Source organism: Pimephales promelas, chromosome 5 (genome assembly GCF_988280905.1).
Source record: "Pimephales promelas chromosome 5, fPimPro1.hap1.1, whole genome shotgun sequence".
In the NCBI taxonomy this organism is placed as follows: domain Eukaryota; kingdom Metazoa; phylum Chordata; class Actinopteri; order Cypriniformes; family Leuciscidae; genus Pimephales; species Pimephales promelas.
Genome location: NC_142773.1, coordinates 28,397,244 through 28,418,174, shown reverse-complemented (window position 1 = coordinate 28,418,174; position 20,931 = coordinate 28,397,244). Strand labels below are relative to the sequence as shown.

The following is a 20,931-nucleotide window of genomic DNA, read 5'->3' as shown; positions in this document are numbered from 1 at the left end:
ATAATTCTGAGAGTGTGAGTAGGAGCTGTCCTTGAGCTAGGAGCAGGAGAAACTTTTGCCTCCACGTTTCCCCGATTGCCCGCGAGCTTCTCCGCCTGTCCATACGGTAATCTCTCTGTGCGACAGAGAGTCGCGTGGTTATGACACAATCGTTAGCCTATTTACAAAAAACTGCTTCTATGGGGCCATAACATAAGCTACAATGTAATGGAGCATTTTATACATTGTCGTGTTTCTTTAGAAATAAATAAAGGACAATGGAGTCTTCAAACGCCTCAGATGTAAAGTTATTCGCTGTCAAAGTGATGCCGAAATGAATGGGAGTCAATGGAAATCCTAACGCAAGTGAAGTTCTGCTACAAGATGGCGGCACCCGGCCGGCTTCAACTTCTGGTTGATGGATTACCCCCTCAAAAAACGCAAGTGCGCAAACTCAAGTCCCAAGATGTCAGCGCCATATCGGGACATTGATGGCTTCAGTTCTCTCCGATGGAAAAGAGCGAAGGGGCGTCGTCCATCTTTTTTTACAGTCTATGGTGTGAACACATGAATAGTTATCTTTTTCGTCATATTTATAGTTCTCGTGCTTGGTTTGAACGGGCCTTAATACCGAGCTGGGGACTATTTTCAGGCGCTGCGTCATATCATTACGCCATTTGGTAATTTGATCATTTTTGAGAAATGCTAATTGTCTCGTCCAATGATGTATGCTAAAAGTGGTACCGCCAGAACCGGAGATCAGCTGAATGAATTCAAAAACGGTAAAACTCAACTATTTTAACTCCGGGGCAGTTGTAAAATGACTCTATTTCTTAAAAAAAAAGAAAAAATGCTACATTGAAAAACTGTAAATTGGTTAACAGAAAGTTTCCTGGCCATATCTGGTAAATAACTGATATATAATGGTACATTTAATGTAATTTTACTGTAAAATACCATTAAATTTACAGGTTTTGGAAGTGAAAAAGAACAAGTCGTTGTATAATTTACAGTAGTAAAATGTAAATTGACATTCCCATGATTCCCTGTGTGACGCTTCACATTTAATGTATTTTTTTTTAATAACTGTTTCTTCCTAATTATCTTAGTTTTTTTTTTCTAACCAGTTATGTACATTAGGGTTTTATGTTCATGTAATGTTGTTAAATGAATCCTTATTGCATTTTTAAATTTCGACATGTTACCATGATGCTGTTTAATGTTTGTGTGAATGACGCTGTGCTGCTTCTCATATTTAAAAAAATTTTATATTTTGTGGAAGAGCTGCTTATGATGAATCAGTAAAACTTTTAGTCAGTAAAACCTAAAATGTTGCTACAGGAAAACTCTGGTAACCGCAGCTGTTATTCCCGTAAATGTAATAGATTTTTTTTATAGTGTATGGTTAGATGAGTAAAATCAATATTGAAGAGTAAATAGTGGGTGCCATTAGAGCTCTTGCTGTGGTCGACCCCGGTCATGTAGGCCTATTTTGTTTTCAAAGCTGTTGTTAGAAGAAAAAAACAAGCACACTATCATAAATCATATGCTGAACCCTTTTTCTTTTTTCGCTTCATTCCATTTTTGTTTCAAAAACTGCCATCTAGAATGGACAAAGAATAATAAAGTGATATTCCATAGTAAACCTGGATTAGACTCTTACTTCTTCTCAACCTTTCAACCTTACTTCAGAAGTATTTTATGGCCTATTTTGGAAAATGTACAAGTAGTATCATGTAACATAATCAGAAAACCATATTGGGTTTTATTTGTTTTTGTTGTTGTTGTTTTTGCCATGGGGTTCAAGGGAGGCAGTGCTCCCTCAAAAAAACAAAAAAAACAACAACAACATATAGGTAGTCTTCATTGCTATTTAGGTGAAATGACTGAACTTAACATGGCAATGTTTACTGTTGGAATTACCATAATTGCAAGATTCTGGCTTGTAAAAGGCATTTGCATCCATACTCGTAATTCCAACTTGTAAACTAAACTTGTAAACTGAATTTTCCGAGAGCTTGGACTTGTACCACATGACTGATGAAATATACCTGACTGCTGCAGATTCATTTTGGCGCTGATAGTGTTCCCATAATGTCTGTTGCCAGCACGTACCAATTTTGTAGAGTTAGACGGATAAATATATTTCAACGTCCTAAACCTCTTACCCATAACTTAACTAAAACACCTTAGTACATGGTCCATGTGGTGTACGGTGAGGCTCCATCTTCTTTTACATGTAAATCTCCTCTGGTTCATTTCTCCTATTCAATCCGTCCAGGTCGGAAGTCTGCAAGTAAAAACATGAACATACTGAAGAGCCATTTTATGGTAGAAAACAAAGTTGTATGCCTATATTCTGATCAAATTAATAAGACACTGACACTTGTTCTGTAAAGTTGCTTGATTTAAAGCAATCTATTGTATAAAAATGTATAGGCTTATATGCCTATAAATAAACGTGACTGCTGAATTGCAGAGCTCATACAAACATAATAACATTGCAACGATCAGATGCTCGTGCTTTTTTATACTAATATAGTCGAACATAACTTTGTAGGTAGGCCTATATGACTTTATGCAATTTGTCTTTAATCAAAGTATGTTGTTTTACACATGGGATATAAATAAGCAGGCTAACACACACACAGAGAGAGAGAGAAAGAGAGAGTCTTTGTATTGATTTTTTGTATCTATTTTACCCAGAAACCATTCAAACATCAAATGGAACAGGCATGTGATTTTATATTGCTATAAAGACAAGACAGATGGACTGCCTGTCTTCATTTCAGAAGGCCACGCCATCACTCGTTAATCCTGTATTTAGGCTACGTCTCGCCCCCATTGCCCAACACAATTACGCACATCCTTCTTTGACAAACCAATGCGATTTTGCCCATCTTATATGTCTCTGTGAATAAAAGCTATATGCTAATGTCCACATACTCAGAAGCGCTTCAGTGGCTTTACTGCTATATTGTACATAAACCGCAGTCTCTCCGGTTGAGTTCTCACGCCACAGTGCGCGCGTAAAATGTCTCCAGATATGAAGTTTGGCGCGCGTCATCTTATAAAACTCTAAAAGTACTTATTTAACGATAGCAGTGTCTTACAGGCTTTTAGATTCCTAAGAAATGTTTGAGGACAACTTTATTTCCGCCGATATTTAAGAGTGGCAGTGAGACACTACAGCTGGTTAAAGGACTGTATGGAGACCGTCACATGAGATCTGATGTCATACGGGACGCGCGGCAGAGGCAGCTGCTCTCGTAAGGTGGCAGTCAGTCATCAATTGAATAGGAGCAAAGAAATCAACGCATTGCGCACAGACATTATTGTTGTTATAAAACCTTGGGATTTTCAAATTAAATTAGCGGTTTGCAGTTTGTAATAAGGTAAGACTGTTATATTTGAGTGTTTTGCAATGTAACATACATTTTTAGGTGTAAAGTGTAAGCAGTATCAGTTATCAGTATCCGTTATCAGTGTGTATAGCCTATATACATATATGTTTTTAACAATTCATACTAAATAATTATGTTGAAAAAAAAAGCTGTCAGTTATTATTTTTCAATTTCTGTTTATTAATTTGCCCTTTTTATCACCTTTATAATGCAGCTGAACTTTTCCAGCGACATTTGATCTTATTTTGCAAATCGACAGACGATGGACAGCAACGTGGTGCAGATTTTAAGGGAGGACAAATGCCCCTTATCTCACCCCGAGAAGTGTTTGCCCAACTTCACATGGCAGTCTGTTGTCTCGGACATTTATAACTATTCACTGAATGAAAGCTGGACGAACGAGCAGGAAACTAGGTCCCCTATCATTCCGATCATCGCTGCCGTGTACTCTGTGGTGTTTGTTGTCGGACTAGTGGGAAACTGCCTTGTGATGTATGTCATTATCAGGTAAGAAATGCCATTGTCCTAAGCTACTGCCCTTCATTGGTTATCAAATTGGGACCTTTAAATCTCAATTTGAGAATATGTATCTACATTTTGTAATAGCTATTGATAGACATTATTTTTATACAATAGTTTGAAACGTTTCCAATGGTTTGGTTGGATGAAATGTCTGTTTTTTTGCAACAAAAAAAAAAAAAAAAATTAGTCAAGTCTTCAAGTCGAATACGGCAGTTTTGCTCCCCCCGGTGGAGTAATAAACGCACAATGCAGTCAAGTCAAAATTACCTAGTAAATATATGCTGCTTTGAGCAGGGTTTGTGACTGTGTCTGCTCCACATTCTGTATACACAAATAAAAATCATACTAAAACAGGGCTGTGATATGACATATGTGTGACACACATGTGAGTAAAGACTCATTTTGGAGACAACATTTGAGATAAAAACTGCACAGATAATGCTTGTTGAATAATATATCACAGACATATGATATAATCTGAAAAAAATAGATGGGCTTGACCTGTGAATGATATACAATGCCTTTACACAACCGGCAAACCAATGAAAGACAAATGTCCGTATCATTTGGAAATTTGCTGTCAGTTTGCAAAGTATGACCTGAAAGCAATCTCATGCATGAATTTATCACACTGATGGGTTGTGTTTCATTAATTTTGACACTTTCCGGTTCATTCATTTTTCTTGAAAGATACACTAAAATGAAAACCGCCACCAACATCTACATCTTCAACCTGGCTGTTGCCGATGCCTTGGTAACCACCACCATGCCCTTCCAGAGCACAGATTACCTACTGAACTCCTGGCCGTTTGGTGAGGTGGTGTGTAAGGTTTTCATCTCCATCGACTACTACAACATGTTCACTAGTATCTTCACTTTGACCATGATGAGCGTGGACCGCTATGTGGCGGTCTGCCACCCCATAAAGGCCCTGGACTTCCGGACTCCGATGAAGGCTAAGATCATCAATATCTTCATCTGGGTGTTGTCCTCGGCTGCTGGGATCCCTGCAATGGTTCTTGGGAGCACTCAGACAAACAATGGTAGGGATGCACGATATAAACACTACTGTAAGTCTTTTCAGTAAGTTTCTTATGCTCACCCAGGCAAAAACAGCAATATTGTGATGTATTACAATTTCAAATAACTGTTTTATGTTTGAATATATTATATTATAATATTATATACATTTTATTTATTCCTGTGATGGTAAAACTGAATTTTCAGCAGCCAATACTTGAGTTTTCTGTCACATGATTCTGCAGAAATCATTGTAATATGCTGATTTGGAAACATTTCTTATTATTATCAATGTTAAAAACAGTTGCGCTGCTTAATATTTCCGTGAACATTTTGATACATATTTTTTTCAGGATTCATTGATGAATAGAAAGTTCAGAAGTATATAAATTATGTTTATGAATTAAATGACCCATTTCTTTCAAAAGAATATAAATAAATTAAAATCTTAATTACTGACCCATGACTTTTAAAAGAAAAATAAATAGTGTATCGGCTATCGACCAACATTAGAATTTTTTCAGGTGTCAGTATTGGATATTTGGGGTAAGTCCCTCATCATCTAACACTGGTTAATGTTCATCTTTAAAAATACTGAGAATTTAATAACATTCTTAAAAGTTATCTTTAGTGAATCTCAAAATGAAAAATTCCAATCTCTACATTATCATGTTGTGATGCTTAAATTGACATATTTTAATTTTTTTTATCGAATTAATACAGTTTTGAAACATTCTAGTGTTGTATTTTGTATTAACTAAAACAATATAGCAAATAGAATTCTAAAATTGGCAATTATTGTATTGTTATTGGCCATAACATGAAAACTTAACAGTCATATATTCAATATCGGTGAATCCATAAAATATGGCACTGAATACCTTTCAATTTTAAGATTCAAAAGTCAACAGTACAATATTTGTTGATGTGGGACCAAAGATAAATCCCAAAAAGATGATGGGACTGTCAGTTCTCTGCTTCACCCTAATGTACTTGTTGTTCCTTCCCACCGTGGCTTCATTATAGCATGCATGATTAACCTGTCCTCAGTTCTGATTAATAATTAACCAGTGTTGTTATATTTCTTCTGCAGGCACGACAGAGTGTGCTCTGCAGTTTCCAGAACCGTATATCTACTGGGACACAGTGATGAAGATCTGCGTCTTCATCTTCGGCTTTGTGGCTCCCCTCCTCATCATCACCGTTTGCTACACGCTCATGGTCCTGCGCCTTAAAAGCGTCCGCCTGCTGTCGGGCTCGCGGGAAAAAGACCGCAACCTGAGACGCATCACCCGCCTGGTGCTGGTTGTGGTCGCTGTGTTTGTGGTGTGCTGGACGCCCATACACATCTTCATCTTGGTCAAAGCTCTCGCGCACGGAGTGCCGGAGACCACAGCGGTCATGGCCGCCTACTTCTTCTGTGTGGCGCTTGGATACACCAACAGCAGTCTTAACCCCATCCTGTACGCTTTCCTTGATGAGAACTTCAAACGGTGCTTCAGGGACTTCTGCTGCCCGGGTCGGGCCAAGGGGGACGGGCACGGCGTCAGTCGGGTCAGAAGCACTCTTCGTGAGCACACCTGCCCGGCAGAGGCCAAACGGGACGGAGGCCACGGTCGACCCGTATGACTAGCCGTGGAGCTATCATCCTTTCAGGGTCGAGAGGACTCCAATGACCTGGGACTGACACAGATCACCACCACCATCTGAGGAAGAGAATGTGCCCTTTATGTTTTAAAATAACTATTGCTAGAGTTTGCAAAAAGTGAAATCATCGTCTTGTTTGGTCTGTCCATCCATATGCAAATTTTTACAGTATCACTTCATTCAAATCTTTGTTTTTTTCAAATCACTTTCATCAAATCATGTCCATCGACCAAAGATGTTGTATGGTTAAAATGTCATTGCGTAATGTTATAAGTCTTCTGTGATATATATATATATATATATATTATTTTACTAGCCACTATATTTTAATTCAAACATATAGTTTCCTTGGGTAGAAATGATAAATATAGACAATGTAGACAAAAACAACAAACAAACACATTTTATGTTTGCATTCGTTTGTACTGGTAATTGTTTATTTTGGATTGTAAAACAGCCCTGTTTTCTATAAAAAAGACAATAGAAAGTAGATTAGTAGACAATAGATTGTTATAGATAGAAAAAATCTACGTATAATAATAATCAGATTCAGCAGTGTCACATAATTTTGACTCAGGAAACTATATATCTCCAATGACAGAAAAGTAAAAATGTATGTCGTCTAAGCAGTGTTATCGGAATTGCTTACTGTCTGAAATGCGCTTTACATTCTCTGTATTTGATTTAGATTGAAGGATTATTATGTATGAAAAGGATTATGAATGATTGTGGATAAAGGATTATGTATCTAAGTTGCCTTGGGAGTCTTAGCATTTTTGAGCTGTTTTTTTGTTTGTTTGGCTGCGGGTCAGGGGGAGATAGGGCTTTAAAACAACCAACTAAAGAACTGAATCTTCTTAGTCAGGTTGTTCTTGCTTAATACAGTGTATTATCCTTTCTATTATCCTGGAGGGAAACATGTACATCTCTATTGCATGTTTGACAATGTTAAAAATGTTGAAATCTTTGAGTAACGTTTATGTAAAAACAGCTTTTAAAAAAGCATTTATGTGAAAAGGTAGAATGGCAGTAAAATGTCTCAAGCAAAACACTTCAAACATGTGTCAGGTGCCTTACACATTGTTTTGTATTGATGTTATTGATGTAACAGTTGACTTTAATGAAGTATTTCTATATGTATATACTATCAGAGAGGAGAGACATTCTGCCTATGATGGCTTAAAAATGTAATCTTTTAGTGTTTTGTTTTGTGAGTGTGTATGTGCCTGGAGGCAGAAGTCTGTTATTGGAAGATTCACTCATCAAAAGAGAAATTATGACATCATCAGTGCTCTATTGCCATAACAATTACAAGTAGCTAATTGTAAAAATCTTGTTTTGAAAAACATAATTGATATATATATATATATATATATATATATATATATAATTGTATTTATATAATTAATATAATTATACTACATATAATTGATGACATTGATAGGGTGCACTCCACTCGTGTTAATTAAATAAACATGCTCCTCCCGAACTTTGTTAATAAATCATAATTTTTCATAAATCAAAACAAAAAAACATTATTGCAAGTTTTTGGTCATCTTATTTGCTTTATTGGACAGTGAAGTGCAGAGTGAGAAAAGCTTCTGTAAGTTCCACTGTACTATTAGTAATGTGCTTGTACTACTACTATATAACAGCAGATTTGGAATGTCTTAGAAAGTTTCTCTCTCCGCTTGTTTTAATATGTGCAATTTCAAAAAAGAATTCATTTGAAATCGAATGAAATGAGCTTTGCTTTGCAATCAGTTGTACTAACTTGTATAATATTACCTGTATTTGAAAATGATACTGTCATTAAATTGAACGAATCAGTGTTGAGATGAGTTATGTTGTGTTCAGATGTCAATATAGTATAAATATTTGAAATTATGGAGCTTTCATCCATCAGTTGAATGATGTGACAACAAAGCCAGATGAGAAAAATGTGTGACAAAGGCAGTATTGCCATGGCAACTTATTATGAATCTTATAGCATAATAATCAACAAGCCAGACACATTCTTTTTTTTCACAACTTTGATGTTTGTCAGTAAATTGAGAAGAGCAATGAGATCATTTTAAAATAATTTCATTGAAATGAAATGAAAAATAAGTTCCACCTAGAGGATGACATCATGATGAGGGTAATTAATGAAATATATGGATACTGCTTCTATAGCCTTAATTATAAAAAAAAAACAAGAAAAAACAAACGAAAAAACCCTGATTTGCTATCAGTAAGCTGATCATTTTCATTGAAAGTCGTTGAATTAATATAAAACATAAATTATTTATAAATATAATATAAACGGTATAAATATAATTATTTTTTCAAATTGATTTCTTTGACTTTCTTTCTTTCATGGAACACCAAAAGAGATGTGTCCATGTACAGTACAGTATATTTGACGGGGACCATTCTGCTAAATGTCTCATTTTGTAATGACAAGAGGATGAATAAATGATGGCAGAATTGACATTTTTAGTGAACTGTTCCTTAAGTTTCATAGCCCCTGAAAATAATGGTAGGCATAAGAGAACTGAAAATTAGAGCATTTTTTATTTTTATTACAGATATGTCCATGGCAGATTATGTGCATATTAACACTTTTCAGAGTCAGTTCGTTCAGTACTCGGTTGAATAGTTCTTGGTGTTGCCGTTGCCATGGTAGACATTAATGGATAAATAGGCTTCAAGGTCGCTCTATGCGATTGTGAAACATGTTTTGTCAGAGCAGCAGCTCATATAGGCTCATAGAGAATGAACATATTTCAATCACCTCACAGATTTCAATTTCCTTGAAATCTGTCAGGTGTGATTACAAATATATTTTGAGAGTTTAGTGTGTTAATTGAAATGAATTAATAAAATTGCACACTTCTTTCCTGACTGGATTGGGGTCATTCTCACATTATCATGGTCATATCAAAATGTAAGTTGTAGGCTACTGTGAAACTACATTGCTAAAAAAATGAAAATCAGGCTTATGAATGAAACAGTCTGAAAATTAATTTACTCACATTACCATGCAAGATGATGATTCTGATTCTAAATGAATGAAAGACTTAATTAACTAACATATGGGCCTAACTGAAATTAAACGCAGTTTTATATTTTTTTATTTTCAAAAGTTAACTGTCACAGATACACTATCTATAAACATAATTTAAAAGAGAATTACTAAATAATTATATCAATCATACTGGTAATACAATGGTAGCAATAATTAGGCTACTTTATAATATGACACTATGTTGCTCTCTGGGTTGTCATCAGAAAAACTATCAAAAAGCAAGAAAATCTACCAGACAGCAACATAGTGTTGGCGATTATGACGATTATAGACAATCCATTTATTTAAATAGCTATTGTTGGTATGCCTAAATTTCCTATATTGGTTGGTTAAGATATGGGACAAAACAATTTCAAGGGGAAAATGAAGAGTAGAAAAAACACACCACAATAAGAAGCATCGATTTTAAGGGAAATACTTAGACTAGGGAGAGCGGGGCACAACATAATGCTTTTTGACTTTCTCAGTTTGTGTAAATCTACTTAGGGTTTAGAGTATTTCTTTTTTCACACATTAATTTCCCACATGTCTAGAACAATTATGTGGTTTTGTTTTATTAATACAGTGTATACTTTTTTCTTGATTTACCCTGAAAGAATGGAAGTGAAATGTGACAACATGCCCCATAGATAGGGCACATTGTACCATCACCATGACAGCTTAAAATGCTATCTGTCAAACCAAACCAAAATATTTTCTTAATAAAATACAATTATTAACTTTTTCATATGAAATAATGGCATTTTTAATAATTAAAAATATACAAATGTTATACAAATGTTTGACAACAAACACACCAAAAACACAAATACAACATATCAAAACAAATTAATAATTAATCATTATTTTACATTAACTCTCAGTCTTTATTTACATGTTTCTCATGTTTTCTCAATAGAATTCATAAAACCATAGAAAATAATAGCATATTTCTAATAGGCGAACATACGTAGTGTGACCGCATGCCCCAACTGGGGTTTAAAGTTTAAACCCTGCTAGTGTCTTTTGCTAGTTAGCGAAGCATTAAAGAACTATTATCCAACTGATAAACAACAGATTGAAGATTAAAATAATATCCGATTTGTCTAATTTTAAATAAACACAAAAAATAGTGATGAAAAATTATCTTAAGTAAGAAATGTACTTTTGCAAATGGAATTTGGCGCAATTTTTTTTCTCTATAGAGTTGAAATGACAACTAGTAAATACACCAAGTTTCGTCATGCTAGCATGTGTTACGGTTACAACTAGCCCCGTGTGTGTGTAGCCACCCCGCGCTCCCCTACTATCATCCTCAACCGTGACTTTTATTATGGTGTGTGAATTCTACCACCAACCGGAACAAGCCCGTTGGGATGGTCAGCATTTAAATACCTCTAGAAAGCAATTAAGTATAAATCCTGTTTAAATAATGAACCGAATTTTCGGTCGGAGCAAACAGACGCCTCCACCCAACCTTTCTGACTGCATAGGCAATGTAAGTAGCTACTGTATGGTTGCGTGAATGTCTCGCAATCTCAGTACATCACTGAATCATCCTGATTGGTGTTTGCATGTCAGACACATAGGTCAGACATGGATGTACAGTGGATGCTGTCTGTGTGGTGTTATAGGTGGATACGAGGGTCGAGTCAATCGATAAGAAAATAGCGAGAATCGACGCAGAGCTAATGAAGTATAAGGACCAGATGAAAAAGATGAGGGATGGACCCTCAAAAGTGAGCATTGAAACTCGAGTTGATATATGTCACACATACTAGCCTATTCAGGCTACTGTACAGTGTGATCCACGTCTGAGAAGACTTTGTCTGGCATTTTATAAATGTTTGTATTATAAATTATAACAACTAATGATTTTTAAATTTGAAATAGTAACATTCAGTGTTGTCCTTCTAGCAGCAGCACCAAATATAGTTAATTATTAAAGTTTTGTTCATATTTTGAATTCTTTTTTAAATAAACATTTGCCATCTTAATTTCATCTTAATTTTTTTTTTCCAAAAAATAATGTTTCAGTAGGCTACATACATTTTTTTTCAAGTATTTTTTATGGTTAAAAAAACATAAAAAATACTTGAAAAAAATGTAGCCTACTTTTTAGTTTTTAGTTAACTATAATAACCCAAGCTTAATAAATGTAAGCTTAATGAAGTCAAGCTTAATGAACTCCACAAGTTTGTGTCAAACCTAATGATCATATTTTCCACCATAGTTCAAGAATGATCCGAGCATCTTGTGCTTCATAACATATGTCATATATGGCACCTTTAGGAGTTCACAAGATCACAAATTTACTTTATTTAAATTGATTACTGACCTTGGGTATATCATTTTTTTTTTTTTACATTATATTCTCAAAATACTGAAATTAAATTAGACCTTCAATCCCAGATTTTCAAAGTGTTCTCAGATTGTTGGATCCCACAGTAAATCATAAAGAATTATGTAAGCATTAGAAGATGAACAATCTCTTTACAGAACACAGTAAAACAGAAGGCGATGAGAGTGCTGAAACAAAAGAGAATGTGAGTTAATGTTTATTTCAATATCTAGTATTCTGTTTTCATTTCACATTGAGAAAGGATGTGATCAAATGTTTTTAGTAATAATATTAAATGTTTTTTTCACTGTATAATGCAGGTATGAGGGTCAAAGAGATCAGCTTTCCCAGCAGTCATTTAATATGGAACAAGCCAACTATACAATCCAGTCATTAAGGGACACCAAAACAACCGTAAATACTTGTTATTAACTTATTTACTGCTATCCATATATTCCCAGCACTGTTTAATTTATAATTTCATTTAATCATTAATAAATTCCAAGAAATTTGATTTGCAAAGAGCCCACTTCTTAAATAAAATAAATAATTTTCTAACATATTGTTTTTTTACTTTCTAAAATGTCATTCTGAGAATAATAAAAACAACTTTTTACTGGTGTATATATTATTCCGAGCATGAATACATTTTTAGTTTAATTTATTCATTCATATTTTTATTTTTTAACTGTAAGATTCTACATACCTTTATACTTTTAAAAAATATATAATTTTAGGTGGAGGCTATGAAGATTGGAGCAAAAGAAATGAAGAAAGCATATAAACAAGTGAAGATGGATCAGATTGAAGTATGCACACTAATAATTTTGACATTACTGTTTTTTTTTTTTTTTTAGTAATGTTTCTGATTCATGATCAGTCATTACCAGTGTTTGTGGATGATAGGACCTGCAGGATCAACTGGAAGACATGATGGAGGAGGCCAATGAGGTGCAGGAAGCTCTCAGTCGCAGCTATGGCACACCAGAGATCGATGAGGATGAACTGGAAGCAGGTTGTGTGTGTGTATGTGTGTGTGTGTGTGTGTGTGTGTGTGTGTGTGCGCGTGCGCATGCGTGTGTGTGTGTGTATTTGGAGCTTCGAGCTTCACTTTTTTCTCTGTTGCAGAGTTGGATGCTCTGGGAGATGAGTTACTGCTGGATGATGACAGCTCATATTTAGATGAAGCCTCGTCTGCACCCTCCATTCCTGAAGGAATACCCAGTGACACTAAAACCAATAAGGTGCAGATTGCATTGATAATGTTGTCAATGACAATATATACATATTCATTATCTTTGTGGAATATTTATTTTTGTGATTTGTTCTGTAATTTTGTTTTTGTATTTGTATTCCTCAGGATGGCGTTCTGGTCGATGAGTTTGGCCTTCCACAGATCCCTGCCACATAAGAATCTGTTCTCTGATCAGTGTTTTATATACATGCGTTGGAGGAAGTTATTAGTGCTGGTAAATGGTATTGGACATGTTTTGTTGTATTAATTGCCAGTCTACCATTTGTCAACTAATCAACTGTTTTTGTTACATGTTGAACATGAAGCACAATTTTAATTCGAATTTGGTCATGTAAACATGTTAGCCTGTTTGACAGTGATATTCCAGTTTTTAGAAATTTAAAGAAATCTGGTATAAACCTTAAATCCGAATTTTGGGTCACCTACTAAGAATTTCCATTATTTCCTGAGCATACCTTTATATCAACGCATGTCCTAACAAAAGTAATTTTGGATGATACGAGATCCAAACAGTTAAAAAAGTCAAGCTAAAATAAATACATAAAAATACAGACATTTAAACATGTAAACCCATGTTATTTCATAATATAGCAGTTTCTAATTTGAATATTTTTACAGTTAATATTAATGTCTATGCCCTTGCTTCACTCTGGACTCTGAAGCTGAAATGTTGGCAGAATTATCTTGACAATATTATAAGTATTTCACGTAGTTCTGTGTGGCATGAATGAAGAATCTACCTTATTGCTTTAAAGCAATGTAAAGCAAGGCATATTCAGATCTGAATGTTCTTTGAATTATCAAAGTTACGTCTTTTTCTTGATAATAAAATTCATTAATATACATCAGGATCTGAAATATTCTGAAATGTGAAATGCATCACTGGAGTCTGTAAGAGTTGAAATAAATGGTGGTATTTAAAAAAATGTGGATTGTTTTGGAACCACTGGACTAGTTTTTTGGCAGTAACACATTTTAGAAGAGTTTTCTTCTAGATTGTTTTCTATTAAATTCCACAAGAACAATAAAAGTATGACAACGACACCGGTCAGGGGTTTGGAGATTTATCAGGGGAAAATGAAATGCTTGAGGGAGAAGCCAGGACAAGGGCCTCGCATTGATCAGTTTACAAAGTCAGTCGAATGAAACCCAGCGACAGGAAGCAAACCACAGCTTGCAGGATATCAGCACCCCTGTCATAGTGGAGAGGAGGGTTTGCACAGTTAGTGGTGAACATATTGATAGTTGTGAACCTGGTCAGACTAAACAGCATAAGATGGAAAGAGCTAGATAGTTAGACCTGGTCAGACTAACCAGCATAAGATGGAAAGAGCTAGATAGTTAGATGGCCAAGAGCTTGTGAGAAAACTGCATGGAACACTGTAAAAACAGATCTATGCTTTGCATTGGAAAGATTAACTGGTACAGTTAAAAATGAGCTGGATAAATTTGGGGACATCATTTACACATATGGAAGTGAGAGGTTTGGTGTCTAGATGGCAGCAGAAAATTGAAGGGTTAGTTAGAGTAGACAGCTGAGGAAGCAATGAAAAAAGCCGAACAAAGTCAGAAGGAGGGACTCAATCTCTTACAAAGGACCATAAAAGATAAGCTGGCAACATAACGCAGAGCTGAGCGCCTACAGAAATGCTACAAAGAAGGAACGTGCGAGGATTGATTTCCATATTAGATTCATTTACAAAGACACAAAGGCTCTCTCCCTGAAATAGCACACTTCTTGCGTGTATGGTATTTTACTAATGAAATAAATCGTTGCATAATGAATTGGGTTTTTTTTTTATATTCCTAAATTTATTTTTGTAAATAAAAAACAAACAAGTGCATCCCGGTTTTCTAAGGGGCGTGACGCATTTAATGCGTCACTTCCGGTTGCATAATGTACACATTCTAAAGTTGTGAAGCGCTAGCTAACAGTGCCGACATGGCGGAGAACACCTTGACAGTGACAGTTGCTTATGGTAAAGATAACTGACCACTTTTCATACTTTAAAACCTGAATATATATCGAGAATAAATGTAGTCGCTATTTTATTGAGGTTAGCTTTAACAGTTACTAGCTGTTAAAGCTAGCTAACTAACGTTGCCTGCAAATGATCCGAACATCACTCTAACGTTAGACGCTTACTTCACCATTAGTGATATATCGAGGCTATGAATTTATATCTTGAGTTTTCAAGTCAATTGTAATCTGATTAAGGTTAAATGAGTGGTGAACGTTAATGCTGGATTTGGAGATACATTTCCAGTTAGCTCTCGATCATTTTGAGCATTAAACCTGTGATATTCTGTCTCAGGCACGACCAAACACAGCATCACTTTAACTGCGCAAGATGGACATGAACCACTGTTGAAGGATTTGTGTGAGGCGCTGACAGAAGCCACAGGAGTACCAGCACCATCCCAGAAAGTCATATTTAAAGGTAATACAGCTATGCTTTAGGCACAACTGTTTCTCGGCTTTCTCCTTGCACAACTGTAAATGGTCTGTGTTTTGCGTATTAACTACAGTAACTGTCGTGAGTTGAAGTTTGTGAACTCAACTGAACAATGCAGTTTTATAAATAAAACTATCATTAGTCTGCCATTGCAACAGTAATGGTATAATGCTGTTGCAGGAGTGACCTGGATCACTGGAATTGTAACCTTATGTTGTTCTGACTGTAGGGAAATCATTGAAGGAGATGGAAGAGCCTCTGTCTGGCTTTGGAGTAAAACAAGGTTGTAAAATGATGATGATTGGAAAGAGGGTAAGACATGTAACATATCGTTCATTCGTAAAGATATATCTGTAATTATTTCTGATTCTGACAAGCTGCTTTATTTTTACAGAACAGTCCTGAGGAGGAAGCTGACCTTAAAAAGCTCAAAGACATTGAAAAGTCAGTGGAACAAACCGCCAAGAAGCTTGAGAAGGTGGATGGTGAACTCACAGGACTGAAGAACGTATGTGTGACATGTTTTTAAAAGATAAGTCTGTAGGTGCATACCAATTCATGTATTAATGGCACTATTCTATGCCTTTTTATAGTATAAATGTAATGTGAGTAGTGCGTTCACACTGAAAATTCAGAAAAAGTGTGCTTCAAATATCTCGATGATGCATTGAATTAACCCAAGTGTGGAATGTTGGACGCACTCAACCATCATAGCTTCAATTACGTACCAATGAGGGGCTAACAGATTCTTATGTTGGACTAGACAGTTGGGTACACAGTGTATAGAATGTAATTTAGGACACACCATTTATTTTTCTTCTTGAACACTGTACCTGCTGTACAAGGCTTGGCAATATGGTCATTCTCATAGTTGAATTCATAATGTAATGATTTTCAGGGTTTTCTTGCAAAGGAGTTGCAAGCTGAGGCTCTTAACAAACTGGACCACAGAGTGAAAATCGCTTCTGAGCAGTTCATGAAGATCCTAGAGGAAATCGATGGACTGGTATTTATTTTTTCGCTTCTTAAAGTTTAAAACCCGTTACACTCAGATGTAATGTCACAATAAGAAAGAACATATCAGCAAATTGATTATTTTAGAGATAAAATAAAACTACCATCTATTAAATGTATTGAAAAACTGTTGTTCAGTAAAGCCGCTTTATATGTGCACTTTTTTATTGATGAACTCCAACATTATTTACAGAACTTGCCTGAGAGTTTTAATGACTGCAGGATGAAGAAAAAGGGACTTGTGAAAACTGTTCAGGTAGGATTATACCTTATTGATATTAAGTTTAAATTAAAACACTTAAGACTTTAACATAACCATGAACAATATTTGATTTCAGATCATTATAAACTATTGTTTTCCTTATTTTCCTCATGCTTAGGGGTTCCTAGCTCAGTGTGACAAAATTGAAGCAGGAATATCAGACCACTTGGCCAAGATTCAGACGAAAAACTTAGCCTTAGCAGAGTGATCGTGAATAAAGACTTTTGACATCAGTAGTTACTGGTGCTGCTCTGTGAGCTACTGAAGAACCTCATTGAGAGCTTTGGCACTGAAGGTGGTCCTGCAGTTCCTAGTACAACCCATGACCTACACGTGCACCTGTCATACGGAGAACGGGCGGCATTTGATTACTTATGAGTTTATATTTTTCATGCTAAGTGTTGGAAATACTTCTGGCTATGGATGGGACTGAAGAGATTTGACCATCTAGAACGTTCTCTCGTTTAACTTTGTTACCTAGCCTAAGTTTGACAGATGTCGGATTCCTAATCTTGTTTTGGTCAAAGAGAAGAAAAAAAATAATGGTGCTGGAAAAATATCTTTTCAAAGGACCCAATTAAATGATCTAATTAATAAAATAAATCAGCATTGTACAGTAAAACATTTGGATATAAAAATGCGAAATTGTTTTTTGAAAGCAAAGGATTGTAGCTCGATAATCCTCATTTTGTTTTTATCATGATTAAATCTCAGGGTGCTCCAAACCACTGGTTGTTGTCTCCATCGGTTTCTGTCTCTGATGTTGTTGTGAAGTTATTGACAGAAATTATACATTTGCAAACAGATTTTGTGTTGTCTTAGTAACCATCCTTGGCAGTTTATCTTATTCTGTACAATCCCAAATCTAGGTTTCAACGAACCAGCATTTTTTTATTGTTGTGAATTTTTTTTCAATGTCATTACATTATTTATAGCATATGAAACAAATGATTTTTTTTTTTTTGTTGTTGTTGAAAAAAATATATGACCTCTGTAAAGTACGCCAGGACTCGATTATTAAGAAAATAAAATGGCATGATATGACATGGATAGGCAAGTACCAATGTTTTTTCAAGTACCAATTCATTTTTAGGTTTCAGGCTATTTTTAACCAAACTTTGTAAAAATATGATTCTTTAGAAGATGAAAATGGCTATTAATAGGTAGTCCCAATCAATACAATGTATATTGTTGCTAATTTGCATATTAATGTGTTCTTGACATAATGACCTTAAATTTCATAGGCATATGGGTATATAATATATTTCCCTATTCCCTATTCTTGTTGTGTCTCCAAAAATGCCTGATAAACATGCTGTAAGTCTTGTAAAAGAAAGTAAAATTCAGATTTGAAACCCCATAACATTTTCCTGAGATGTTTATTTCTGACAAACAATTTGAAAATTAGATTTAAATGATTATTTCAAAATATAAATACATTGTATTTCCATAAGAGTGCTAAATTTGATAATTCAGTCAGTCAGTTTTTAAAGACCAAGGAGAGGGAGTCATCATGATAAAACCTAAAAAAAAAAAAAAAATTTGGTATTTTTCTTTAGAGGACATCTAGACTTAAAACTGGCATGTGTGTAATATAATAATAATAATTCCATAATTTATTTCTCAACACAGCATTCATTCACTTTGAGGTTTACCACAGATGACATGTCTTTATGTAATTCATAGTACAAGTCTACATAGACTTTAAGAGAAGGTCCAGTACAGTCAAATGATCTCACCTTGCTGATGAATAAATTCCTTTGCACTAGCCCATGTGGGGATGATGAATGTAGGGAAAAGGAGACAATGAAATGTGTATTACAGTGTAGTTTTCATTCATTTCGGTGGTGATCGGCCTCATTCTAATCATCCTTGTCTTTAGCACCGTGTTTCAGGATGCGTGTGAATTCCACATAGTTGAAGTTTCCTTTCTTGTCAATAGGAGCCTCTCTAAACAGCTCATCCACTTCTTCATCTGTGAACCTGTCTCCCATTGTGGTCAAGAGCTCCCTCAGGTAATCCTCCTGAATAAAACCTAGAACAAATTAGACAAATTGGTTATCAATGCTGAAAATAATTTAATAAATTTATACCAAAAAACAGAATATATTATATTTATTTTGGTGAATGCCTTACTTACAGAAGTCTTACTTACCTGTCCCCTCCTCATCAAAACAAGCAAAGGCGTTTTTGATGACATCCTCAGGGTCTGTTCCATTAAGTTTCTCTCCAAACATTGTGAGGAACATGGTGAAGTTTATGGGACCAGGAGCTTCATTCATCATCGCCTCGAGGTATTCATCTGTGGGGTTCTTACCTGCCAATGAAATAACTTGTCAGTCAAAACCAGTTTGTATCGGATTAAATGTAGATTTTTAAGTTTTGTGGCATTTAAAAATGTTAGTTTTTTTTATTTAAATCATTTTTAATTACAATGAAATCAAAATAGGCAATAATTCTTTTTTTATGGAATATTGCATTGTTTATTAGTTTAGAGCTCAATTCTCACTATTAACTAGTTGCTTATTAGCTTGCATATTACTAGGGTATTGGCTGTTTATTAGAACTTAAAGCACATATTAATGCCTTATTCTGCATGACCATATTCAACATCCCAATTCCTCAACTATCTTACAAAATATTAACAAGCAGTAATTAGGAGTTTATTGAGGCAAAAGTCATAGTTAATGGCATTACAGTGAAAAGAGCGAGGGAAAGTGATGTCCATTGGAATGGAAACGGTGTTTTGCTTTTAGAAAACTACTTTGTCCTTACCTAATGAGGCCAACATATCATGCAGATCCTCTTTATCAATGAAGCCATCACGGTTCTGATCGATCATGTTGAATGCTTCTTTGAATTCCTGGATCTGTGATTGGTCGAACATGGCAAACACGTTTGACGTGGCCCGCTGGGGGCGCTTTTTGGTGGTTTTTCCCTTAGCCTTTTTGCTGGACATTTTGACAGTTCTGTGGTATTAAAATAAATCTGAAATTTACAAAAAGACATTTTTCTTGTTAGTCAAATTAAAACAGATTACAAAAGTACAGGAGCTATTCAAAAAGAAGAATTACTAAAGAAATAACCCAGCAACGATGCCGACCACAGCAATGGCTTTTAGTTTTATTAAAAACAATTTACTTTTAAGACGGAGTATTGTGTAGGCCTATACAAGACTGTGGTTATGAGTTTGTTTAGCTAAGTTAAGTTAACGTTACGTCAATATTAGCTGAACAGCCCACTGACTGGCTAAATAACGTTAAGTTAGTTGTCAAAAACTTAGCACTTAAATTCTTTAAAGCTTACGTTATGTTTTATTTTCATACATCACTTCAGTTCGTCCGTCCACATTTAACGACTTTGTAAGAGCACTAATGGCCAATAAAAAAAGCTTGAAATTTTGACAGGAAACAGTAGCCTACCACATAATTACTAATAACGTTAAGCTAACTAGCACGGAGCTGGCTATTTTGTATTTAGGAGTGTCGTGTATAATATAAACTATAACGTCATATTCAACACATAACAATAGAAATATTGGAGATTTGAGATACTCGTGCAGTAAATTATGAAAATTAGACGTACCTATTCAGGTAAAAAAAAAAAGGCAAAACACAACACCGGCTGCCACGCTGAAGCACCACAACAACACCCCTCTATTAATTAGTGTAATGGGAAAGTCCCATCGAAATATCATTGCATCACGGACTGGAATAGCCCATGTGATCCTGAAGGGGTGGGTTCAAATGATCAAATAGGAAAAATAACAAAATGACTTCTAAATCGAAAGGTGAATTGTTAAAGTAAGGTGACGGGTGTGTTTATGGTTATTATGTTTTTCATATAGTAGCTATAAGTCAGATTTAGTTTAATTAAATTAGTTTAGATACATTACAAAACAACAACAACAACAACAACAACAGCATGGGGGCGTCAAACATCTGGCTTTTTTTTTAAAACAAAGCATTATGTTATATAGCGC

At 35.1% G+C, this 20,931-nt stretch overlaps 4 protein-coding genes across 5 annotated transcripts; 3 read left to right on the top strand and 1 right to left on the bottom strand.

Annotated features, from left to right (window-relative positions):
• Positions 1-3,265: 3,265 nt before the first annotated feature.
• Positions 3,266-6,645, top strand: oprk1 (opioid receptor, kappa 1). Its single transcript, XM_039675371.2, has 4 exons — positions 3,266-3,374; positions 3,598-3,890; positions 4,596-4,948; positions 6,019-6,645. Exons 2-4 carry the CDS (start codon positions 3,646-3,648, stop codon positions 6,552-6,554), a joined length of 1,134 nt encoding a protein of 377 aa, XP_039531305.1. The 5' UTR covers positions 3,266-3,374; positions 3,598-3,645; the 3' UTR covers positions 6,555-6,645.
• Positions 6,646-10,933: 4,288 nt separating this feature from the next.
• Positions 10,934-14,143, top strand: chmp5a (charged multivesicular body protein 5a). The gene is made up of 8 exons (XM_039675612.2): positions 10,934-11,119; positions 11,256-11,360; positions 12,121-12,167; positions 12,283-12,376; positions 12,700-12,771; positions 12,869-12,977; positions 13,091-13,206; positions 13,323-14,143. The coding sequence occupies exons 1-8, from the start codon at positions 11,054-11,056 to the stop codon at positions 13,371-13,373; spliced, it is 660 nt and encodes a 219-aa protein (XP_039531546.1). The 5' UTR covers positions 10,934-11,053; the 3' UTR covers positions 13,374-14,143.
• A 939-nt stretch (positions 14,144-15,082) lies between these two features.
• On the top strand, positions 15,083-17,999 carry bag1 (BAG cochaperone 1). Its single transcript, XM_039677369.2, has 7 exons — positions 15,083-15,196; positions 15,533-15,658; positions 15,903-15,985; positions 16,068-16,181; positions 16,572-16,679; positions 16,881-16,943; positions 17,068-17,999. The coding sequence occupies exons 1-7, from the start codon at positions 15,160-15,162 to the stop codon at positions 17,155-17,157; spliced, it is 621 nt and encodes a 206-aa protein (XP_039533303.1). The 5' UTR covers positions 15,083-15,159; the 3' UTR covers positions 17,158-17,999.
• A 310-nt stretch (positions 18,000-18,309) lies between these two features.
• myl12.2 (myosin, light chain 12, genome duplicate 2) lies at positions 18,310-20,613 on the bottom strand. Of its 2 annotated transcripts, XR_005623492.2 has the most exons (5): positions 20,535-20,613; positions 19,725-19,937; positions 19,105-19,266; positions 18,689-18,984; positions 18,310-18,472 (listed from the first exon to the last, which is right to left on the bottom strand). XR_005623492.2 is itself a non-coding variant. In XM_039677370.2 (4 exons), the coding sequence occupies exons 2-4, from the start codon at positions 19,906-19,908 to the stop codon at positions 18,812-18,814; spliced, it is 519 nt and encodes a 172-aa protein (XP_039533304.1). In that variant the 5' UTR covers positions 19,909-19,937; positions 20,535-20,613; the 3' UTR covers positions 18,310-18,811. The 2 variants fall into 2 exon arrangements, 1 of the variants encoding a protein (XP_039533304.1); XM_039677370.2 differs by having other exon boundaries at positions 18,310-18,984.
• Between the last annotated feature and the right edge of the window lie 318 nt (positions 20,614-20,931).